General features: G+C 45.2%; 2 protein-coding genes across 11 annotated transcripts in view; one reads left to right on the top strand and one right to left on the bottom strand.

Moving 5' to 3' along the window:
• The window catches only part of PACC1 (proton activated chloride channel 1), a 33769-nt gene extending 17163 nt beyond the window's left edge, over window positions 1–16606 (top strand). For 3 of the 8 annotated variants that reach the window (XM_036343190.1, XM_036343193.1, XM_036343192.1), the window contains 7 exons: window positions 6059–6268; window positions 7211–7362; window positions 10724–10866; window positions 11212–11356; window positions 14143–14250; window positions 15111–15233; window positions 15736–16606. In XM_036343190.1, coding sequence (XP_036199083.1) covers window positions 6059–6268; window positions 7211–7362; window positions 10724–10866; window positions 11212–11356; window positions 14143–14250; window positions 15111–15233; window positions 15736–15897 — 1043 coding nt within the window. In that variant the 3' untranslated portion in view covers window positions 15898–16606. Of the gene's footprint in view, window positions 1–6058; window positions 6269–7210; window positions 7363–10723; window positions 10867–11211; window positions 11357–11522; window positions 11730–14142; window positions 14255–15110; window positions 15234–15735 lie in introns of those variants that run through there. The other 5 variants (XM_036343191.1, XM_036343194.1, XM_036343196.1 and 2 more) reach the window with 5 other exon arrangements.
• Window positions 16607–18312: 1706 nt separating this feature from the next.
• PPP2R5A (protein phosphatase 2 regulatory subunit B'alpha) overlaps window positions 18313–24436 on the bottom strand; it is a 70040-nt gene continuing 63916 nt past the window's right edge. For all 3 annotated transcript variants that reach the window (XM_036343187.1, XM_036343188.1, XM_036343186.1), the window contains one exon: window positions 18313–19512. In XM_036343187.1, the coding sequence (XP_036199080.1) occupies window positions 19380–19512 (133 nt within the window). In that variant the 3' untranslated portion in view covers window positions 18313–19379. The remainder of the gene's footprint in view (window positions 19513–24436) is intronic.

Raw genomic sequence — 24436 nt, 5'->3', positions numbered from 1 at the left:
ACACAGTCCTGATAAGCAGCAGAAGTAGAATCGGACACAAGTGAAATTGAGACTGGCCTGTGTGGGTCAGTGTTTGAGTGTCGACCTATGAACCAGGAGATCACGGTTTGATTCCTGGTCAGGACATATGCCCTGCAGGAGGCACTCAATGGATAACTCTCTCTCATCGTTGATGTTTCTATCTCTCTCTCCCTCTCCGTTCCTCTCTGAAATCAGTTATAAAGTTGAAACAGAGAGTTGCTGAATTCCTTTTGTAGAACTAGAGCCGCTGCATACCTTGGTGGCTTAGCTCTCAGCTGCCCAACGGTTTTCTTGGAGCTTCCTGGTTCCTCACTTGCGTTGCAGCTGTAGAGGGAACGTTCCTGCCTACAGCAGCCTGTTCATTACGGCCTGGAGGAGCCTCACAGACAGGTCAGGGACTTTGCACTCCTGTGTAAAATAAAAACTTTCTAAGGTATTTTGCCAGAAATAGCAAGGCACACCAATTTGTTTATAGTTTTACGTGCCTGAAGTGCACTGGTGTTCTCTGACAGGTTAAAGGTAGCTAGTTAGCGTTGCAAGACTTAGTTGATCTATTATTTGGGTTATTCATTCATTTAACAGATATAGAAACATTACATGCCTACTATGTGAAAGACACTGTATTCTGCCCCACCTCCATTTTATTTATTTATTTTTATTATTATTATTATTATTTTTTTAAATATATTTTATTGATTTTCTACAGAGAGGAAGGGAGAGAGAGAGTTAGAAACATCGATGAGAGAGAAACATCGATCAGCTGCCTCCTGCACATCTCCCACTGGGGATGTGCCCGCAACCCATGTACATGCCCTTGACCGGAATCGAACCCGGGACCCCTCAGTCCACAGGCCGACGCTCTATCCACTGAGCCAAACCGGTTTCGGCTATTTTTTTTTATTATTAGTTAAGGTATTACAAATGTGTCCTCATCCCCCCCATTAACCCCCAACCTCCTTCCCACCCCCCGCCCCACACACTCATGCTCCCATCCCCCTGTTGTCCATGTCCATTGGTTTGGCTTATATACATGTATACAAGTCCTTCGGTTGATCTCTTCCCCTTACCCCTGCCCTACCCTACTTTCCTTCTGGGGATTGATAGCCTGATCGCTGTTTCTCAGTCTTTGGATCTGTCCCTTTTCATCAGTCTATGTGGTTCTCTATAATCCACAAATGAGTGAGATCATGTGCTATTTTTTCTAATTCTTTATTATTAAGAAGTTGTAGTGCCATGGTCTTCATTTGTGCTAGCTTCATCATTGAGGGCTTTTTTTTTTTTTTTATGGTGTAGAGGGTACTTTCTGTTTCTTCAGTAACTAATCCATTGAGCAGGCACTCTGTATTGTAATGCATTTTGCAACATTCTCTTACATACTTCTCTTAGGCATCCTATAACATTGAGATGATTATTTCCTTTCACATGAAGAAAGTGAGGCTTAAGAGCATTAAGTAACTTATCCTGAGATCACAGAATAGGTAGTAGTAGAGCTGGAACCCAAATCACTCTGACTGTACATCTCATGGTGGGTGTGTTGTTGTTTTTTAAAAAAATATTTTTATTGATTTCAGAGAGGAAGGGAGAGGGGGAGAGAGAGAAACATCAATGATGAGAGAGAATCATTGATTGGCTGCCTCCTGCACGTCCCCTGCTGGCATCAAGCCCACAATCTGGGCATGTGCCCTTGACCGGAATCGAACCCGGGACCCTTCAGTCTTCAGGCTGACACTCTATCCACTGAGCCAAGCCAGGTAGGGCTACATCTCATGGTTTTAACCACTGGGCTAGATTTCTGGTCTTTCAGTTCAGAACATTAGTGAATAAAACACCCAAATTACTTCTTCCTCCAAGTCCTCTTGGTGCTTTAGGCACAGTGCCATGTGACCTCCTCCACAAAGCCTTTGCTGACCTCTGCCTTTCTCCACATGCTCTCCCTTCTTTCTTGTGAGTAAAGGAAGCCTCACATTTCACATTTCACATTTCACATGCTCTGAGTCCTGTAGCAGTTGTAGCACAGACCATCAGTCCTGGTCTCTGTATCTTCCCAAAGCGCCTAGCACAGTGTCTTGCATGTAGAGTTGGTGCTCAATGCGTGTTGGTAGAATTATAGAATGGACGATTTCCTTGTCGCCACCAGCCTAGGACACGTCAGTAGTTCTGTGCTGACCCTGCTTTTGTGCTTTTAAATAAAGTAACATGAAATAATTACAACAAATACTTTAATATCTTGTTATTTAAAGCTTATATTTCAAGTTAAATTTATTGGGGTAACATTGGTTAATAACATTATATAAATTTCAGGTGTACAGCTTGATAGTATGACATCTATATACAGTATTGCGTGTTCGCCTCCGGAAGTCACCATGTATTTCACCTCCTTTAACCTTGTCCTCACTCCAATGCCCTGCCCCTCTGGTAACCACTATTCTGTTGTCCGGGTCTATGAGTTTGCTTTTTTCTTTGCATGTCTCCATTTTGTTTTTATATTCCACATATGAGTGGAATCATGCAGTTTGTGTCCTTTTCTTTCTGACCTATTTCAGTTAGCATAAAACTCTCAATATCCATCCATGTGTGTATGTTTAAAAAATTTTATTTTATTGATTTGAGAGAGAGAGGGGGGGGGGGAAGAGGAGAGGTGTGGGGAGAGAGAGAGACAGAAATATTGATTTTTTTGTTCAACTTATTTATGCATTCATTGGTTGATTCTTTTTTTTTTTTTTAAATATATTTTATTGACTTTTTACAGAGAGGAAGGGAGAGGAATAAAGAGTTAGAAACATTGATGAGAGAGAAACATCGATCAGCTGCCTCCTGCACACCCCCTACTGGGGATGTGCCCGCAACCAAGGTACATGCCCTTGACCGGAATCGAACCTGGGACCTTTCAGTCCGCAGGCCGACGCTCTATCCACTGAGCCAAACGGGTTAGGGCGGTTGATTCTTGTATGTGCTCTGACGGGGATCGAACCTCAGTGTTGGTGTATCAGGATGACACTAGCTAACTGAGCTACTCAGCCAGGGCCAAGATCCACTCATGTTGTTGCAAATGGAAACACTTTTTTTTTTTTATGACTGAGTAGTAGTCCATGGTATATATGTGTCATATATTATTTGTCGGAGGACATTAAGGCTGTTTCCATGCCTTGGCTATTGTAAATAATGCTGCAATGAACATAGAGGTACATTCATTTTTACGAGTGTTTATTGTCCCAAACATTGTGGGTATTTTAAAAATTTTTTAATTACAGTTGACATTCAATATTATACTAATTTCAGGTGTACAGTATACTGATTAGACATTTATATAACTTACAAAGTGAACCCCCTGGTAAGTGTAGTACCCACCTAACACCATACATAGTTATTACAGTATTATTGATTATCTTCCCTGTGCTGCTATACTTTACATCCCTGTGACTATTTTATAACTATCAATTCGTACTTCTTAATCCCCTCACCTTTTTCACCCAGTCCCCCCACACCCCTCCCATTTTGTTCTTTATATCTATGAGTCTTGTTCCTTCATTTACTTTGTTTTTTAGATTCCACATATAAGTAAAATCATATGGTATTTGTCTTTGTCTGTCTGACTTATTTCACTTAGCATAATACCCTAGGTCCATGCGTGTTGTGAGAATGTAAGACTTCATTCTTTTCTATGGCTGAATATTCCATTATATATATGTACCACTTCTTTATCCAGTTGTCTCTCATTGGTTTATTAGGTTTCTTTCATATCTTGGCTATTGTAAATAATTCTACAGTGAACATGTGAATGCTATATCTTTTGGATTTCTTTGGGTAAATGCCCAGAAGTGGAATTGCTGGGTCATGTGGCAGTTCTGTTTTTAATTTTTTGAGGAACTTCTATACTGCTGCACCAACTTGTATCCCACTAACAGTGCATGATGGTTTCCTTTTCTCCTCATTTTCGCCAACACTTATTTGTTGATTTATTGATGACAGCCATTCTGACATGTATGAGGTGATATCTCATTGTGGCTTTAACTTGTATGTCTCTGCTGGTTAGTGATGTTGAGTATCTTTTCATGTATTTGTTGACCATCCGTATGCCCTTTTTGGAGAAATGTCTATTTAGGTCCTCTGCCCATTTTTTAATTAGATTGTTTGTCTTTTTGGTGATAAGTTTTATGAGTTCCTTATGTAGTTTGGATATTAACCCCCTATCGGATATATCATTAGTGAATATTTTCTCCCATTTAGTAGGTTGTCTTTTTGTTTTGTTGATGGTTTTGCTATGCAGAAATTTTTATTTTGATTTAGTCCCATTTGTTTATTTTATTTTATTTTTTATCATAAATGGATGTTGAATTTTGTCAATGCTTTTTCTAAATCTCCTGATATGATCATATGACGAATATAGTTCATTTTGTTTATGTGGTGTATCACATTAACTGACTTGTGGATATTGAACCAACCTCGTATCTTGTGAATAAATCCCACTTCATTGTGGTATGTGATCTTTTTTACTTATTGATGAATTCAGTTCGCTAATATATTGCTAAAGACTATTTGTATCTATGTTCATCAGGGGTATTGGCCTATAATTTTCTTTTTTGGTCGTGTCTTTGTCTGTTGTTATCAGGGTAATGCTGGCTTTCTCAAATGAGTTTGGGAGCCTTTCCCTCTAGTTTTCTGAAATAGTTTGAGAAGGATAGGTATTAATTATTTTTTGAATGTTTGGTAAAAATCACCTGTGAAGCCATGTGCTCCTGGACTTTTGCTTGGAGGGAGTTTTTTGGTTACTGATTTGATATGGTTAGTAGTTAATGGCCTGTTCACTTTTTTGTTTCCCCCTGATTTAGCCTGAAAAGACCGTATGTTTTTAGAAATTTATCCATTTCTTGTAGGTTGTCCAGTTTGTTGGCATGTAATTGTTGGTGGTATTTCCTTGTCATCCTGCGTATTTCTCTGGTGTAGATTTGTCAGTCCTCTCCTCTTTCTGATTTTAGTTATTTGGCCCTCTCTCTTTTTTTCCTTCTGATGAGTCTAACTAAAGGCTTATTAATTTTGTTTACTTTTTCAAAGAACCAAGTTTCTGTTTTCATTTATCCTTTCTATTGTTTTGTAAGGCTTTCGTTTATTTCCACTGTGATCTTTATTATTTTCTTCCTTCCACTCACTTTAGACGTTGTTCTTCATTTTCTAGTTCCTTTAGGTTTAAGATTGGATTGTTTAGTTGAATTTTTCTTGTTACTTGAGGTCGGCCTGTATTGCTGTGAATTTCCCTCCTTCCTATGAATCGTTTTGGCTGTGGCCTATAGATTTTTGGCCATTAAGTTTTCATTTTCATTTGTCTCAAGTTATCTTTTGATGTCTTCCTGAATCTCATTGTTAACCCATTTGTTGTGTAGTAGCATGTTATTTATGTGTGTGTTTTAGTTTTCTTATAATTGATTTCTCGTTTCATGCTATTGTGATCTGATAAGATGCTTGATATGATTTCAGTCTTATTACATTTACTTAAGACTTGTTATGTGGCATAATGCACTGCAGAGTGATGATAGGGGACAAATGGGTGCCCTGAGAGCACTGAGGGAGGGGAGCCCAAATAAAGTTAGGGGTCAGGGAAGGCTTCCTCGAGGAAATGCCTTTCTAAACCGAACCCTGAAGGGTTAGCCGGCTAGGGGAGCCAAGTGCTCAGGCCGTGCTTCAGGGTGGAGAGCACGCTAGAGGGACAGAAGGTTATCTAGCACAGCTGGCGCTGGGAGTGCTGGGGGCTCAGGCCAGAGAGGTAGGAGGGCCAGCTTCCTTGTTGGAATGTAACTGTCTGTCTCTAGAGAAGAGAGCCCTTGGAGACAATACCGAGCCTCCTTCGGCTCAGGGTCCCCTTCCTGACAGAGCAGGAGCTGAGTGAATGTTGGTAGGTGTGTCGGTGGAGGCTGGGGTGGGGAGGTCGGGTGTGCCGTGACCTTGCCCCCTTGCTAAAGCAGGTAAGGGGCCTGGAGGTTGCCAGCTTCCCCGGCCACACCTGTCCCTGCCTCTGGGTCACCTGTGTGCTGTTGTCCTTCAGCCCTCGACAGCGAGTCTGCCTCCAGCAGCATCCGCTTCAGCAAGGCCTGCCTGAAGAACGTCTTCTCGGTCCTGCTCATCTTCATCTACCTGCTGCTCATGGCCGTGGCCGTCTTCCTGGTTTACCAGACCATCACAGACTTCCGCGAGAAACTCAAGCACCCTGTCATGTCTGTGTCGTATAAGGAAGTGGACCTCTACGACGCCCCAGGTAGAGCCTGCTGGGACAGGTGTCAGGGCGCAGGTCTGGGGCATCCGTTTGCAAATACAGCCTGAGCTGCCACTGCACTCCTAGCCCCGTGCTGAGCGCCACGGGCAGGGTGGAGGAGTCTGAGCACAGCCTGGGTGTAGGGACACCCAGAGAGCTGCCGCTGGCCCCCAGTAGAGTGTGTCCTGTGTCAGGGAGAGAGGTAGACAGAGCCTGGAGTGGCCACTGCAGAACTGGGGTGGGCAAGGAGCCGTTTGCACAGAGGCAGGATGTGAGCTGGGCTCTAATAGATGGGAAGAGAGTTTTTCTGGGAGGAGGATCAGCAGAGCAGAGGTGAGTGTGGGGAGGCTGAGGGTTTCTCTGGCGTGGCTGACACTGTCCTGCCTTTGCTCTCTATCTGTGGGCTACTCTGTGTCTGGTTTCCTGATCTCTGAGCTCTGCTGGGTCTGGTGCATGTGCTGTTCGCAGTGTTCCTGCCCCTGAGGTTGGAACAGCTACCATCAGTAGAGCCGTGAATGAGGAGCCTTGGGGGGGGTAAGGGATGAGGGCACACCTGGAGCTCCAGGCAGAGCAGGAGATAAGAGACAACCTGAGATCTGGGAGCCCCACATCGGGGCCTCCCACTGACTCTGCAGGTGTGTGGGTCCCAGGGATTGGCTCAGGTGCGGAGGCCCCCTCTGCGTGCAGAGAGCAGCGTTCTGGTGCAGGCGCAGGCGCCGGGGAGGCTCCCTGAGGAGGCCTGTGTCCTTCATTAGAGGAGGGCTTTCTGAGGGCAGAGGATGTGGCTTCCCCCCTCTGTAGCCTTTTCCTTCTCCCTCCCCTGCAGTCACCAGGGAGTCCTGAACTTAGGCTGATGGTGGGTGTGAGCAAATGAATGTGACATGATTTTAGGGTGTGGTCAGGGCCTGTGCCTCCTGACGTTCACTTTTCCATTTGCGCCCCCAGGGATTGCCCTGTACCCCGGTCAGGCCCAGCTGCTCAGCTGTAAGCACCATTACGAGGTCATCCCACCTCTGAGGAGTCCGGGCCGGCCCGGAGACGTGAACTGCACCACCCAGAGGATCAACTACACCGACCCTTTCTCCAACCAGACCCTGGTAAGGCTCCGGCGAGGCAGCGTGCCCTCTCGGCCCCGCACCCGAGGCCCCGTCTTCTTTCTGCCGGGTGGTTGGTGCGGGCCCTCGGCCGGTGAACACGGGGACAAGTGGGTCGTGGCCGTGGCTGGCTCACCTGCACTTGGTCAGAGTGACCCTGGGGGATTCTGTCCTGCAGGAGGGGCCCGTGTGTCGGGGCGGAGTGGGCCCCCTACCTGGCTGCTTGGGGAAACGGCCAGGGTGCTTTTGGAAAATGTCGATTCCCAGATTCCAGGCGAGGCCAACTGGTTCATTCCGGGCGAGGGGCCTGGGGATTCGTATTCTGAAATAAATAAGCCACTTAAGCAGGAGCGCTGGTCCGGGAGCCAGGACCACAGCCGGCCCTGCTGTCTCGCAGCCCATGGGACGCGGCGTGGGCGGCTGGGAGGGCGGCGCCTGCAGGGGTGTGAAGGCAGGGCAGGAGTTTGTATTTCTCACATCTTCCCTTTTGTGACCCATGTCCATGTTTCAGAAAGGATTGAACCAGGCCGAGCCAGGTTCTCCAGACCCAAGAGGAAGGAAAGGTTTTTAGGCAGAAGAACTCGGACCCAGACTCCCAGGGAGGAGCAGGGTGTGGTGTTGTGCCCCTGGGAAATTATAGGCGTTGGGCGTTTCCGGGGGTGCCGCTGTGATGGAAGGAAGGCCGGATGAGAGAAGCAAGCTTCTGGGTGGCAGGGAGCCGTGAGTGGGTCTTAGAGGAGTTTTGTTACTATTTATTCTAGGCTCCTCCTAAAATCCCGCTGAAATGATTCCCATTCCTGCAAAAAATGGAATGAAATAAAATATCCACAGGAGCCCTATGAGCCAGGAAAGGGTATCATGGGCTGACCAGACAGTTTGAGGATCAGGAAATAGAAACAGCAGGTCCAGTCAGGTTGGTGGAGTGAACAGATCGGAGGAAGCCCGTGCCTGGAGCAGATGCGAGAGGCCTGCTGCGGGGGCTCCTCGGTGGGGGAGGACAGCGAGGGGAGCCTGTGGGCTGGGCCCTCCTCTGTGGCTTCTGCTGAGAGACATCCCCTTCCTGAGTACCACCCCTCCCCCCAAACCCAGCCTGTAGCCCCGCCCAGGCCTCAGGTAGGAGGACCCCGGACCAGTGATGAGGCCCTGGAGTGGGACCTGCGAGAGCCCCTGTCTTTGCCAGCCCCTGGCCTTGTCCACCGGGAGGTCTGCTTGGCGGTCGTCCTCTGTGGCTATCGCTGGAGTGGGCATCAGAAGCATGCCCTCCCCGGGGCCAGAGCTTTGGGCACCCACTTTCTGCTGCAGAGGTGGAGGAGCGGCTGTGGGCTGCCCGGTCTTGGACTAGGTGGTTGGCTTGTTGTTCTTCTGCCCCCGCACCTTGGTTTGCGGTGAGATGTCTTGGGAAATGTGTGGTCTTCTGGCTGTTTGCGTGCCCTCACGTCCACGTGGAAGTGACCCGGGTGTCATCTGGTCCTCCTTTGTCAGTCTTCAGATTCTCATTTATTTTTTAGTCTCTTGTGCCCTTGGTTTAATCTAGTTAATGTTGACCAGCTGCTTTGCCTGGCACAGTTGGGGGCACGGCCTGGTCGGCCTGCAGGACTTGTGTGTGTGTCCTCACGGCCTGCCAGGTTTCCAGTGCCCGTATGGTAAGCTGATGCCTCCTTTGTAGGTGGTTGTCACCATGCACTCCAGTTCCAGACAACAGTTTACGTAACGGTCAGAGCCTAGGCTAAGCTACTGTACGAGAGCAGACGCCCCAAACGCACACAGTGGCTGAGACCAGAGAGAAGTCGGTGTCTTTCTCTGGGGAGCCCGGGTGTACAGGGGCGGTCACTCTGCCAGCCCCTGGGCGTTGTGCTGGTCCTGTGGTCAGCACTGGCTCACGGCCTGAGAGCACAGCCGGCCCAGAGGTGAGACCTGGAGGGCAAGACGCCGAGGGCCTGAGTCACTGCACATTCCAGGAACTTGGTCACGTGGCCACGTCTGAGGCCGGGAGTGGGGCCAGCAGGCGGCTGTGCTCTGCTGGAGTCGGGATGGGGAAGCGGTCCTAGGGCTGCAGGAGGAAGTGGATCATGGAAACAGGACAGTCAGCGTCCTCTGCTGCCACTTACCATGCGGAAAGGCTGAGGGGCGAGGTGGGCAGAGAGAGACATCTTAGGATAAGGCAGCAACAACACTGACCTCAGTTAAAAAAGAATTCCAGGTGCAAAGGGCGAAAAGAGGGACGTGTAATATGGATAAGGGTTCAACTCCACCACTCTTCCTGAGAAGATTTAACGGTCACCCATCTATCACTGCGTGCAAAGCAGCCTCCCAGTCGCATATTGTAGGCAAAACCTGTTAGAATAAAAAGTCCCATGACTGCCCGAGCTGGTTTGGCTCAGTGGATAGAGCATCAGCCTGTGGACTGAAAGGTCCCGGGTTCGATTCCAGTCAAGGGCACATGCCTGGGTTGCAGGCCTGATCCCCAGTGCGGGGCATGCAGGAGGCAGCTAATCAATGATTCTCTCCCATCATTGATGTTTCTCTCTCTCTCTCCCTCTTTCTTCCTCTCTGAAATAAAAAAAAGAAGTCCCATGACCCCAGAGCACGTGTAACACTTCTCAGAAACTCGCAGGTCAGGCTGACAGAAAGTAAGAGAACGATTGGAAAGTGCAGTGCGTGTGGAGCGGGTGTGTCTCGGTGCCTGACAGTGTCTTAGGTGCTCTTCACGTATCTTAGAGCCTGTATAAAAGTCGATGTTAAGATATTTCCCCCCAAATTACTCTATCAACCCAATATCATCAGTTAAAAGTCCCAGTTGAGTTTTCATGGAACTGAAGCTAGTGTTAAAATGCATGAGAAGAGCACGTGTACAAAACAGCCAGGTTTGGGGGTGAGCAGCCTGAGCAGGCGCCCTGCTCAGTCCGAGGTCACAGCGGGGAGAACCTGCAGCCATCAAACCTGCGTCTCCATTGTGTGGGTTTCACACCACAATACCAGACGATCTAAATGTGAAAAAGGTTAAAAAAAAGATACCATACAGAAATATAGAATAGTGATATAATTTTGATTTTCCTTAGCAAACAAAACACAGAAGCCTTAAAAAAAAGATTTGCAGATTTCACATCAAATTTAGAGCTTCATAAAGCAAATGATATTATAAGCAGAGTTAACTGGAAAGTGAGCGAATGGAAGACATCATTTGTCCATAAAACAGACGGAAGTTCCTATCCTTTCTCAACCGAGAGCTGCAGAGCGCAGCGGAGTGCACACAGCACAGCCGGGCTCCCTGAGGAGGAGCGGGCGGCGGTGCCCTGGGGCCACTGGGCTTTCCAGGCCCACCCCCGAGTGTCCCAGGCTGAGAGTCCGGCCTCTGTCTCTGCAGAAATCCGCCCTGATCGTGCGGGGGCCGCGGGAGGTGAAGAAGCGGGAGCTGGTCTTCCTCCAGTTCCGCCTGAACCAGAGCAGCGAGGACTTCAGCGCCATCGATTACCTCCTCTTCTCCTCCTTCCAGGAGTTCCTGCACAGGTGGCCGCTCCAGCCTCGCACAGCCCCGTGGGGGTGGAGGTGCAGGGGGGAGGCCGGGGGCTAGCGGGCCAGCGGGCCCTCGGGACTGCTGAAGCCCAGAGTCCTCTGAGGAGCCCGAGAGGAAGCGGGCATTCTCCCACTGGGGCCTTCAGGGGCCGGCCTGCCTGGAGGTGGGCGACAGCTCCCTCTCCGTTTGGAAACCCAGAAGCAGAGCGTGGAGGAGGCGGTGGGAAGCGTCCGGGCGATGCCAGCAGGGAGACCAGATGAAGCAGGGCCGGAGCGCGTGGGCCGCGTTGAATCCCACGTCAGGCCTGATGAGCTTGGACCTTTCTCCTCTGCCCTCAGCCCAGACAGGGTGGGCTTCATGCAGGCCTGTGAGAGCGCCTCTTCCAGCTGGAAGTTCTCCGGGGGCTTCCGGACCTGGGTCAAGATGTCCCTGGTGGAGACCAAGGAAGAAGACGGGCGAGAAGCAGTGGAGTTCCGGCAGGAGGTCGGTGGTGCTGGGTGGGTCACGCTGCTGGTCGTGCAGCCTGAGTGGGGCGGGGAGCTCCCCAGGGAGGGGGCCTCTGTGCAGGGTCTGAGGCTGAGAGCGGACCATGCAGGAGCTCACGCGTTCTGTAGGCAGCACCCATGCCAAGCGTCTCCCTCTGTTACAGCCAGGCCCAGCACAACACGGGGAGCAGCGAGCCCTGCGGGGTGCAGAGACCAGCACCTGACGCCACCGAGCAAGCCCAGCGCTGAGAGGCTGGCGGCCGCCTAGAGCAGCGGTTCTCAACCTGTGGGTCACGACCCCTTTGGGGGTTGAACGACCCTTTCACAGGGGTCGCTTAAATGCATCCTGCATATCAGATATTTACGATTCTTAACAGTAGCAAAATTACAGTTATGAAGTAGCAACGAAAATAATTTTATGGTTGGGGGTCACCATAACATGAGGAACTGTTTTAAAGGGTCGCAGCATTAGGAAGGTTGAGAACCACTGGCCTAGAGGGTTGGGTATTTGCAGGGAAGAGAGACTAGATGCAGTGGCACTTGACTGTCTGGGCATGATGGTCCATTGGGATGCAGGGGTAAAATACTAGCTTTCTAAAAAAAAAAAAATCAACTTTTTTATAAAATACATTGCTTTTATGCAAGTTATTCTTTTTTAAAAAATGTCTGTTGATTTTAGAGAGCAGAAGGGCGAGAGAGAGAGATGTTGATGGGTTCCTCTTTGGGCACCCCAACCTGGGATCGACCTACAACCTAGGTACGCCCTCGGACTGAGGATCAAGTCTGCAACCTTTCGGTGCCCGGGATAATGGTCCAACCAACAGCCACACAGGCCAGAGCTAACTTTTTAATTTATTGATTTGAGAGAGAAAAACATGGATTTATTGTTCGCCTTGTTTATGCGTTCATTGGTTGCTTCTTGTATGTGCCCTGGCCAGGTTTGAACCCGAAACCTTGGTGAATCGGTAACCAACTGAGCTACCCAGCCAGGCCTTTAAAAAATTTTTTTTTATAAAAGAGTTTGAGTCAAACTGACATCATGTTTGGGGAACAATATCTCAAATCCTCTCTCTTTTTGTATTTTTTAATGTAATTTTTCTATTTTTCAGTGTTTTATAATGCATATAGCAATAGAACAGTAATGCTAATATTACATCACTTCTAAAGTTACAAATATGTTGGGTGCATGTTCAGAAATTTTTCCTAATGGGACCCGTGTGCCTAAGGCTTTCACCCCACTGGCCTGGAGCTAGGAGATATGGGGGTCTCCAGCCCTCCTCCCCCCGTGAGAGCCAAGAGGAACTTAGAAAAGGGCATGGCAGTGGGGATCGAGGGGTGGGACAGGGGTGTTTGTCAGTGACCACCAAAAGCATGGCCACACCCCTATTGCTACATCCATTATAAAACATTGAAAAATAGAAAAATTAGATTAAAAAATACACAAAGAGGGAGGATTTGAGATGTTGCTCTCAGGCATGATGTCAGTTTGACTCAAACTCTTTAACAAACTCTTTCGGGCTTCCACCATAGCAGTGGCTTTCTGCCTCTTGCCTGAGTCCACACCCACACCCCCTGTGTCCGTGGCTGGAGCCAGCAGAGGCTGCGAGGAGATGGATGGGCCTGTGCTCACACCCTCTGCTCCTCCTTGGAGCTGGTCCATCTGGACTGGGCTCTAAGGGGCAGCGTTAGGAAGCGCTGGGTTGGAATAGGACCCACTCTGGTCAACGGGGCTGTCCTTGGCCAGAAGCCACGCGCTTGTCCGGGTCTGGCCCTTCCTGTGCCCGGCTCCTAGGACTGCACCAGGTAGAGCTTTGGGAAGGGCAGGGAGCCAGGTTTCTTCAAGGCACAGCTTTCTTCCTGCCTTAGGATGTAATGGCTCCCAGGACAGTAGGCCCTTACGATATTCCTAGTTTGTAAGATAACTCAGATCCTGAATTTCTACTCCCCTTTCCTCCAAGAATGCTAAGCCTTTCCTGTCTGGGCCCAACAGCTGAGAAAGGAGCTTCCGTGTGTTCACCTCACAGCGAGGTGCCGTCCCATCCACCAGGCTTTCCTGGTAGCCCCAGCCGTGAGCTGAACCCACAGGGGCCCAACCCCGCCAGCCTAGACGTTGCAGAACATTTTATGTGCTTTTTATTACAGGCTCCGTTGGAAGCCTTTGGCAGGGCACAGGAACTTGAACACAGTTTCAAATGTTTTATATCAGGTTTTAAAGTTTAAGGTTCTTTCATGTGTATTGCTTCCTGTGATCTTCTCAGGGCTCAGTGAGGAAGGCAGAGCAGAGGCTCAGTTCAGATGCTGAGCGCAGCCTTTCCGGCTGGGGCTGGGCTCCTGTCTGCTCTCCCTGCCACCACGCAGACCCGTCCGTCATGGGCAGCCAGATCTCCCTGAGCACAGCCACTCACGGTTCACGGGGAGCACTCGCCACGTGGATCCAGGCGGCGCTGGTCCCTGTCGACTCAAAGGTTAAAATGCGCAGCTCTTAGGATTGAGTATTTTGAAGTTTAGGATTTTTATGGCTTTTAGTTGTGAATCTTACACAGTCTTACACTTTGAATATGATTTAATCAGTGACGATCCCAAATCCCCCTCGTTTCCCCAAAGCACTATGGAAACCACGGGAAGGCCCGGGCTCTGGTGCCAGGGTCAGGGTGTGGTATGTATGAGATGTGGGGCTCGCTCCTCCCAAGATGGTGTGAGGAGAGCCACGGTCTGAGACCTCCTGGCCATGCCTCCCTTTCCCGTGGCCCCGGCCAGGTGACAGTTTTTCTCCTCTGTTCCTAGACGAGTGTGGTCAACTACATTGACCAAAGGCCGGCCGCCGAAAAAAGCGCCCAGCTGTTTTTTGTGGTCTTTGAATGGAAAGATCCTTTCATCCAGAAAGTGCAAGATGTGAGTATTGTTTAAGATGGAGAGGCTCTTCATCTCCTTTCCTCGCCCAGATCAGTTGTGTTGGTGGCATTCGTGGTCTGTCATTTGTGTTTAATTGGTCTTATCTTCATCACTAGACTGTGGCCCCAGGAAGGTGGGGACTTTGTCTTTTGTTCATCATTTATTTGGTGTCTAGCACAGTGCCTGGCACAGAGGAGCTGCTCAGTGGTGATAATAATTGAATGACCCAAGCAGAAAGCATTGAGCTACTGTTCTAATTACTGCTGTTTGGAAGCCGTTCTTTTTAAATGGTTGTCTGTAGGATGAGAACTTATTTGTGATAAGAGAACAGAAAGGTACAAATAAAAAATTAACAGAGTATCAGTTAATGCCAGATTCTCAGACTGAAGGGGCACTAATGAGTCAGCTTTGCCAAAGGAGCATTCGTAAGACGCCATCCACCAGAGGCAGTCCCAGAAACACTGATTGGCGTTCAGCTCATCACACAATGTCCGGCGTGGCCTTGCTCGGGGCAGGCATTTCAGAGCCAGGACTGACACAGGGAAGGTCTCTGTGACTAGGGTGTGCTCCACGGCCACCCACCAACACCGTTATCCGTGCATTGGCCAGGCTTGTGCGAGGCTTTGGGAATCAGGACTCTGAGTAGAGGAGTAAACGCCTTCAGCTCTGCACGTAAATCATGTGAGCAGACGTTTTTAACCTATATTCAGTGGGCGGTGCTTGTAATGGGCCGGTGCTCAAGGCCTGCCTGGCGCTGTCACTCAGCTTCACAACGGTCCCCAACAGTGGAGGCGATGCAGCCACCCAGGGTTCAGGTGGGCTGAGGTCGCCCTGCGAGACTGAACAGTGCTCTGTACCAGGATGGGGATCTCAGAAAGCCAAATAGGATGTCGGCCGTGGAGAGTCCAGCTTTCCGGAGGGCGCCACCTGTAGCTGTGAAGGGACCAATTCCAGACAGCCAGTGCCTCTCAAAGGAGACGGGGGTAAATATCTGCTGCGTCGGAGGAGCTTGGAGGATTGGAAGCTCTAGGCAGAGGAAAGCATACAGGCGGGGAAGGGGGCACAGCCTGGAGGCAGGGGTCCTGAGGGGAGTGTGGAAGGACGGCCACCGGACTGGGCGGGAGGAGACGTGCGAGTCACTACGAGAGGGGAGGAAAACGAGAGGGGCCGCTCTTCTTACGGGTTTAGTTTTGGAGAAATTTGTCTTAAAGCAAGGTCACTGGTTGGGGGCCAAAACCATTAGCGCTCAGCACCGAGTATCTTATTTGTGCACGGCTATCTTAAAGCGTTTTTTCTTTCGGAGTCACTGTTGTAGGGAGGGCTGCTTTCCCCTCACACTGAGCTGTGGACATAAAAGTATGATGGAGTGTGTGGAGTTACAGTTTCAGAACTCAGGTGGTTTTCTCGTCACCCCATTGATACTGGTATCACCTAAGACTCAAAACTGAAGCAAACTAATAAACTTGAGTTGGTTCTGTCTTACAGATAATCACAGCCAATCCTTGGAACACAATTGCCCTTCTCTGTGGGGCCTTCTTGGCATTATTTAAAGCAGCAGAGTTTGCCAAACTGAGTGTGAAGTGGATGATCAAAATTAGGAAGAGATACCTTAAAAAAAGAGGTCAGGCCACGAACCACATAAGCTGAAGTCACCTTGTCCATGGAACTGCCCACATTAATGGAGGTTCTCACCACTTCCACTTTGATAAACTGAGCTACCAGCCTCCTGAACTCACCTGGAGAGATGGCCCTGCTGGGAGGAGCTGCTGGGGAACAGATCCAGTGGATAACCTACAAGTTATTTAAGCACTTAAATTATTAGGAAGTTTTGCCTAGGACATATGGATAGGGTTTGTGGAAGATGGAACTAGGGCTGGTTTCTGAAGGTTTGTCGACTCTGCCTTTCTTTCTGGTTTGGTATCTAGCTCAGCTACAACGGCTGTTAAGGCTCTGTGTTTACCTTGGGCTTTCCCCCCCCCCCCCCGAGGTTTTTAAGTGGATGGACAAGGGTGTGGCTATTGAGATGTGTAGGTCACGCTTTGAAACCTGAGCACTTTACACAAGGAAAGACAAACACCCTTATGTCTCTGGCATCTCTGCTGTTCCCATCGTCCGGTCTCTGACAAGTTTTCTCCTTTGTTAAATGTTAAATGAGACCTTTAAAGCTAATACTATAATTAGATTTCCTGTGGACTCACTAGCCATCTCTCTGGTTAGAGTTTTTGTTGATGCAGGTATAAGAGTTTAGAGTGATTAACACGCAAAAGCACTAGTGTGAATGTACAGAGTTAGGTGCCTATTCAATGTATTTTGATGATTTCATTAACAGGTAAATAAAAGTAAGGTTAATACAAAAGGAATCAGTGTGCCAGTATGAATATGTTAAATCAGTAGGCACCAGTACACTTTCCTTCTGTGGCCTCCAAATAGAAGGCGGTGTGAGCCTGGACTCCTGAGATGGATGGATCTGGTCCCCGAGGTATGGCCTGACTGCGCCCAGGGAAGAGTAGGGTGGGCAGGACAGTGGATGGGAAGAATGATGGCTCAAGCCCCATGCATCAGCTGTTAACTCTACAAAACCACCCGAGTATTTTTCACATGGTAGCCATTGGCTGATTTAAGGTTATGAAATTGTTTCCAGAGTTTTAAATTATTTACATGCCCTTTGCAGCCAAAGAGGACTTGGTAGCATTTCCTGAATTTCATAATCTGCCTTTAGGTAACTCAAATGTGTGACTGGGTATTTTTTTTAAATCTCATGTCTAACTTAGCAGCATGAAGCTGGTTTTTGGCTGGATTATTAAAAGTGAACTTGTGTACAGAAATATTCCCTGCTGCTTTTTTATGCCATAGAGCAGCGGTCGCCAACCTTTCGGACCTCACGGACCACTGGTTGGCGACTGCTGCCATGGGGCGTGCAAATTCAAACTTTAGCCTAGGTCTCCTCTCTAAAAATCTTGCTGTAAGGCAAATGCAAAGCCAGGCATAAAAGCATACATTAACAGTATTGAAAACCAGATGTGTATTCGTAAAGTATCTCTGAAAATGACACATCACTTTAATATTAGTTAATATTTATAAAATGGCAAATAAAATTTGCTCCAATGAACAGCCTAAAACTGAATTTTCTATATTGTGGAAAGTTGAGACCTCTGAATTGTGCTTTAGAGTCAGTAGATAACTAGGAAGTGAGCAGTTCTAACTCATCAAAGAAAAGCAGCTAACAACTATTAGCTGCAGCCTGCCGAAGTCCACTCTGGCTGCTCTTCAGTAAAAGAGGTGTGCGCCTAAACCGTCCACAAATGGACAGTTAGCCCCAACGTTCACTGTCTGGAAAGGCTTGCCTTTCATTCTTGTTCTGCAGTCAGATCACTCTTCTGCCTGCACCGCCCCAGCTGTCCGCAGTGCCGGCTGGCCGTGGGTTAGTGTGGAGGATCCGGCAAGAGCACCGTGGTCTGGATGTCTCAGGTAAGGTGGCTGCTTGAGAACACCATGAAGTATGAGCCGCAGACTGAGAAGGAAGCATTCTCGGGAGCCACAGAGCGACGGGGGTTGCTTTTACAAGGACCTGAGGACTGTGCAGAACCTGTGCTAGAGCTTTCCGTGGGTATGAAAGGGTGGAATCAGACACCAGTCGTTGAAAACTTTGAGAACGCCTGACCTCTGATTCTGCTACAGTCTCCCTGCCCCTCACAAAAACTGTTATTACAGATTTTCAGATTTATCCTCCTGGGTCTATTTAAAACTAACATTTAAGGTAAGTAAAATCTATCCTCTGAACATAAAAGGACATGAAGGATATCCTAGAACTTAGGGTTTTATGCAAATATTCTATAAAACAGATATACGTTGATAAATGGCTGGAACACTCAATCTGGCACAATCTTCCTATTTTTTTAGACTATATCCTGCAACTTGCCTTAAACTTTCATATATATATATATATATATACACATATATATATATAACACACACACACGTATGAATGATGTATGTATATATATGAAGGGGGCAGCTTCTTCTGAATGCCTAAACTTAGAGTTAAAAAATGCAGTGATGAGATAAGGCAAAATACAAACATAGACTTTATTAAATGCTGCTCAATCCCCCAGTGAAGATCTTTCATTACAAAACAGTTTTCCACACAACTGCAAGTTAAGAGATTGGAATGGTACTCTGATAACAAAATTTATGAGAAATACTTGACCAAGTAAAAACATACAAGACCCCTATAGTCAACCTTCTTAGAACGCTACAGAAGCCAACTGCAGTTCTTTAAGTAAAGCCAGGCAGTGGCAAGGAGCACTTGGTGTCACCACACTGTGGGACACGACGCCCCCATCAGGAGGGACTGGAGGAGGGCAGGTGCTGAGGGCTGGAAGGGCCCTGCCTTCAGCCATGGGGAAGGGGAGGAAGAGGAATGAACTGAGACGCAGGCTGCGTGTTCACCTGCGCTGCCCCCACTAATCTGTGCTCATCATTCGGGAGTTGCAGATAAGGGAGATACTCATGAGGAGCAATCTGAAGAATTTGGTTTACTTTCCTAGCTTTTATTTATAAGTTGTGCTTTAAAAAGCCTGGAGATTTAAGTTTTTTGCTCAAATTCCAGAGTACAGTAATATTTCTAGTGAAGGGAGGCTTTTGGCAGGTAATTCCTCCCATCATATTTCTGAGAGGGACAAAGGGAAAGGCAAGGATTATACCTTAGTTTTATTTAGGAAATAGTTTTTTCCTAGGATGTAACTAAGGTCTGCAGCAATGTGAAAAGCACATTATAAAAGGGAAAAATATACAGAGCAGACTACTATATCTATGTGCAACACAATCAAAATAGAATTCAAGTCATAATTCTTACCACCCCCCATAATTATCTCACTCATATTATAGATGATAAAGTTCATTTCTGTGAAACTTCAGATGTGACACAATAAATCAATGATTAGACAAACGTTACACTATACTGCGGCCATGATATAGCACAGGGCTATGTTTAGTCCATGTATTTTTTCATTTACAGTTGCCAGAAAAAAATTGACCTTTTAATTATACTGTTGAGGTTTCATGATTTTTACATTTTTTAAAAAAGTATACAAAACTGTGCCTATCCCACAGAGGTGGCATGTTTCTCTTTATTCATTACTTGTATTGCTGAGAATACTGTGCATGTTGTAAGCACTGTTCTGGTTTTCTAGAGCTTTCTTTAGTTTTAGCTCCTCTAATTTTTTCCATAATTCTTCACGTTCCAATTCTTTCTTTTTCTCTCTGTAGATAAAGCAAAATTTTATTTCAGAACCTGAAGAACACAGTTTGGCAATTTGCTAGAAAACATAGTTCAGCCACATTACACTTCAATCCCTCTACTAAGGTGTTTGAGGACAATCGCCTGGAGCACCTCTTTACTCCTGGCCACTCTTTTATATCTGCTGCTCCTGTGCCAAACAAAAGTTACTACCTGCTTTGCCTCTTCTACATATTATCTCTACCACCACCGTGCCCACTATATCATTGGTGCTTTACAGTTTAAAAAATACTTTAAATTGAAAAAAAATTTAACTATCAATTATAGTTGACATACAAAAGTATATTAGTTTTAGGTGTACAACATAGTGATTGGACATTTACATAACTTATGAAGTGATCACCCTGGTAAGTCTAGTACCCATCTGACAACATACATAGTTATTATATCATTGACTATATTCCCTGTGACTGTGTTTGTAACTGGCAATTCGTACTGAATCCCTTTACCTTTTTTACCCATTCCCCCAACCACCCTCACATCTGGCAGCCATCAGTTTGCTCTCTGCATTTTATGAAACTATTTGTTCATTTATTTTGGTTTTTAGATTCCATATATTTAGGAAAACCAGATGTATTTGTCTTTATCTGACACAATTCACTTAGCATAATACCCTCTAGGTCCATCCAGGTGGTTGCAAATGGTAAGATTTCATTCTTTTTTGTGGCTGAGTAATATTCCATTGTATAAAACATAATCTTTTTCCATTTGTCTTATTAATGAATGCTTAGGTTATTTCCATAACTTTGCTATTGTAAATAATGTTGCAATGAACATGGGGGAGCATACATCTTTTCGAAATAGCATTTTGGATTTCTCTGGATATGTGAAAGTAGAATTGATGGGTCATGTATTTATTTTTAATTGAGAAATCTCCATACTCTTTTTCCTTAGTGGCCGCACCAGTTTACAGAGCACTGGGTTCTTCCTCCCCTCCAGTGGGGACTCTAGACTCGGGCACATGAAGCCATGTCACCAGCTACCACGAATCATCCATGTTTGGTAGAATTTCAGTTTTCAAGGGGATTTCTCAACATCACATCCTCTCCAATGCTTGGTTGTCAATTTATTGATAACCCTTCTGATAGGTGTGAGGTGATATCTCCTTGTGGTTTTAATTTGCATTTCCCTGATGTTGAGTATCTTTTCCTTTGTCTGTTGGCCATCTGTATGTGTTCTTGGGAAAATTTCTATTCAAGTCCTCCATCCTTTGTGTGTGTGTATTAAATTGTATGAATTCCTTATAACCCCTTGGCAAGTATCTTCTATTCAGTAGGTGGTGTTTTTTTTTTTTATTTTGATGTACGTACTTTCGTTTGTTTCTCTTGTTAGAGGACATATGTAAAAAAAAAATTAAGACAATGTCAAAGGGCTTATTTCCTATGTTTTCTTCTAGGACAGCGGTTATCAACCTGTGGGTCGCGACCCCTTTGGGGATCGAACGACCCTTTCACAGGGGTCGCCTAAGACCATCAGAAAACACATACATAATTACATTTTGTTTTTGTGATTAATCACTATGTTTTAAATTTTTTTTTTACTATAATTTTATGTTCAATTTATAACAATGAAAATACATCCTGCATATTAGATATTTACATTACGATTCATAACAATAGCAAAATTACAGTTATGAAGTAGCAAAGGAAATAATTTTATGGTTGGGGGTCACCACAACATGAACTGTATTAAAGGGTTGCGGCATTAGGAAGGTTGAGAACCACTGTTCTAGGAGTTTTATGGTTTTGGGTCTTAAAATCCATTTTGAGTTTATTCTTCTATATGGTGTAAGAAAGTGACAGTTTTATTCTTTTGTATGTGTCTGTCCAGTTTTTCCAGTATCATTTTTTAAAGAATGTGGCATTACTCCATTGCATATTCTTGCTTCTTTTATTATAGATTAATTGGCCATATAGGTGTGGTTTATTTCTGGGCTCTTTAACCTGTTCCATTGATCTATGTTTTCATGCCAGTACCATCCTATTTTAATTACTATAGTTTTATAGTATAGTTTATTAGGTAGCATGACACCTCCAACTTTATTCTTCTCTCAAGATTTCTTTGGCTCTTTGTAGTTGTATATAAATTTTAGGATTATTCTACTTTTATGAAAAATGCCATTGGTATTTTGATAGAAACTGTTCCTCTATGAGCATAGTATATCCTTCCATTTATTTGTATCTTTTCCAATTTCTTTCTTCAGTGTCTTAGTTTTCTGAGTATAGGTCTTATACTTCTTTGGTGAAATTTATTCCTAGGTATTTTATCCTTTTTGATGCATTTGTAAGTGGGATTGTTTTCTTATGCAACTGATTTCTCAGCATTAATTTTGTATCTTGCTACTTTAGTTCTAATAGTTTTTTGGTGGATTCTTTAGGGTGCTCTCTATATAGTATGTCATCTGCAAATAATGACAGTTTTACTTCTTCCTTTGCAATTTGGATACCTCTTATTTGCTTGTCTTACTGCTGTGTCTAGGACTTCCAATATTCAATAAAAGTGGGGAAAGTAGACATCTTTGTCTTGTTCCTGATCTTAAAGAAAAAGCATTTAGCTTTGCACCACTGAGTATGATATTAGCTGTCTGTTTGCCATATATGGCCTTTCTTATGTTGAGGTATGTTCCATCTATCCCCACTTTGCTGAGAGTTTTTATCAAATGCTTTTTCTGCTTCTATTGATATGATCATGATTTTTATCCTTCATTTTATGTGGTATATCACTTGATTGATTTATAGGTGTAGAACCATCCCTGCATCCTAGGATGAATCCTACTTGATCATGGTGTCTGATCTTTACAATGTATCAGGGAATTCAGTTTTCTAATATATTTCTTAAAATTATTATTTTTTTTTATTACAGAGAGAGACAGAGAGAGAGAGAATCATTGATTGGCTGCCTCCTGCATGTCCCCTACTGGGGCGGGGGTGGGGGGGGGTGTGGGAGAGCGAGGAATTGAGCCCTCACTGGGCATGTGCCCTTTGCCAGAATTGAACCTGGGACCCTTTAGTCCCCAGGCTGACGCTCTACTCACTGAGCCAAACCGGCTAGGGCTCAGTTTTCTAGTATTTTTGTTAAGGATTTTTTACATCTAGGTTCATCAGGGCTATTGGCCTGTACTTTCGTTGTAATGTCTTTTTCTGGTTTGGAAATCAGAATAATGCTGGCTTTATAAAACAAGCTTCGGAGCCTTCTCTCACCTTCAACTTTTTGTAATAGTTTGAGAAGGATAGGTGGTAATTCTATGAATGTTTGGTAAAATTCACCTGTGAAGCCATCTGATCCAGAACTTGTTTGTTGGGAATTGTTTTTTGTTTTTTTATGGCTTTGATTTCATTGGTTGTAATCAGTCTGTTCAGATTTTGTTTTTTCAGAATTCAGTCTTGGAAGATTATGTTTCTAGGAATTTATCCATTTCTTCCAGATTGTCTCTAATTTGCTGGCATATAGTTGTTCACAGTATTTTTTTTTAAAGGATTTTTAAAATTGATTTTTAGAGAGAAACATTAATTGGCTGTCTCCTGCAGGCCCCTTACCAAGGATAGATCCCACACCTGTGCCTGTGCCCTGAATGGGAATTGAACTGACCATCTTTCAGTGCATGGGATGATTCCCAACCAACTGAGTCACACCAGCCAGGGCCATAGAATTTTCTTTTAATCCTTTATATTTCTGTGGTATCAGTTGTCACTTCATTTCTGATTTTATTTGGGTCTTCTTTTTTTCCTTAATGAGTTCAGTTAAAGGCTTATCAATTTATATTTTCAAAGAACCAGCTCTTGGTTTCACTGATCTATTGTTTTTTAAAACTAGTTCATTTATTTCTGCTCAGGTCTTTATTACTTCCTTCTTCCTACTCACTTTGGATTTATTTTGTTCTTTTTCTGACTCCTTTAAGTGTAAGGTTAGATAGCTTATTTGAGGTTTTTCTTTTCATGAGGTCGACCTGTATTGCTATGAATTTCCTTAGAACTGCTGTATCCCATAGATTTGGGGTCACTGTGTTTTCATTTGTCTCAGGGCATCCTTGATCTTGTTTAGTATTTTATTTAGCCTCTATGTACTTGAGTGTGTTTTCCAGTTTCCTTCTTGTAATTGATTTTTAACTTCATACCACTGTGATCCAAGAAGATACTTGAGATTATTTCAATCTTCTTAAATTAATTGAGACATGTTTTGCATCCTAACATGTGGCCTATCCTGGAAAACATTCCATGTGCACTTGAAAAGAATGTATATTCTGCTGCTTTGGGTGAAATGATCTAAACATATTAATTAAATCCATTTGGTCTAATTTGTCATTTAAGCACCGCTTGTTGATTTTGACTGGATGATCTATCCATTGATGTCAATAGGGTGTTAAAGTCCTCACTATGTCTGTGTTAACAATCTTTCCTTTTATGTCCACCAATATTTGCTTTATATATTTTAAGTGCCCCTACACTGGATGTGATTACAAGTGTTGTAGTCTTTTTTTATATTGGTCCTGTTATTATGAAATGTCCTTCTTTGTCTCTTGTTATATAGCCTTGGTTTTAAAGTCTATTTTTCTAAGTATTGCTACCCTGTGGGGTTTTTTTTTTAACATTACCTTTGATGAGATGTCTTTTTCCATTTCTTTACTTTGAGTCTGCGTGTGCCATTTGATCAGACGTGGGTTTCTCATCTTTTAGCCACCATATGTCTTTTGGTTGGAGCATTTAATCCATTTACATACATTTAAAGTAATTATTGATAGGTACTGCTACTGCCATTTTATTACTCATATTTTTTATCCTACCACCCCTATTTCTTAAAGAAGTCCCTCTAACATTTCTTGTATTACTAGTTTGGCAGTGATGAACTCCTTCAGTTTTTTTTTTTTTATTTCCCCCCCTGGGAAGCTCT

Source organism: Myotis myotis, unplaced genomic scaffold (genome assembly GCF_014108235.1).
Source record: "Myotis myotis isolate mMyoMyo1 unplaced genomic scaffold, mMyoMyo1.p scaffold_m19_p_18, whole genome shotgun sequence".
Taxonomy (NCBI): Eukaryota; Metazoa; Chordata; class Mammalia; order Chiroptera; family Vespertilionidae; genus Myotis; species Myotis myotis.
This window is presented reverse-complemented; position numbering and strand designations above follow the sequence as displayed.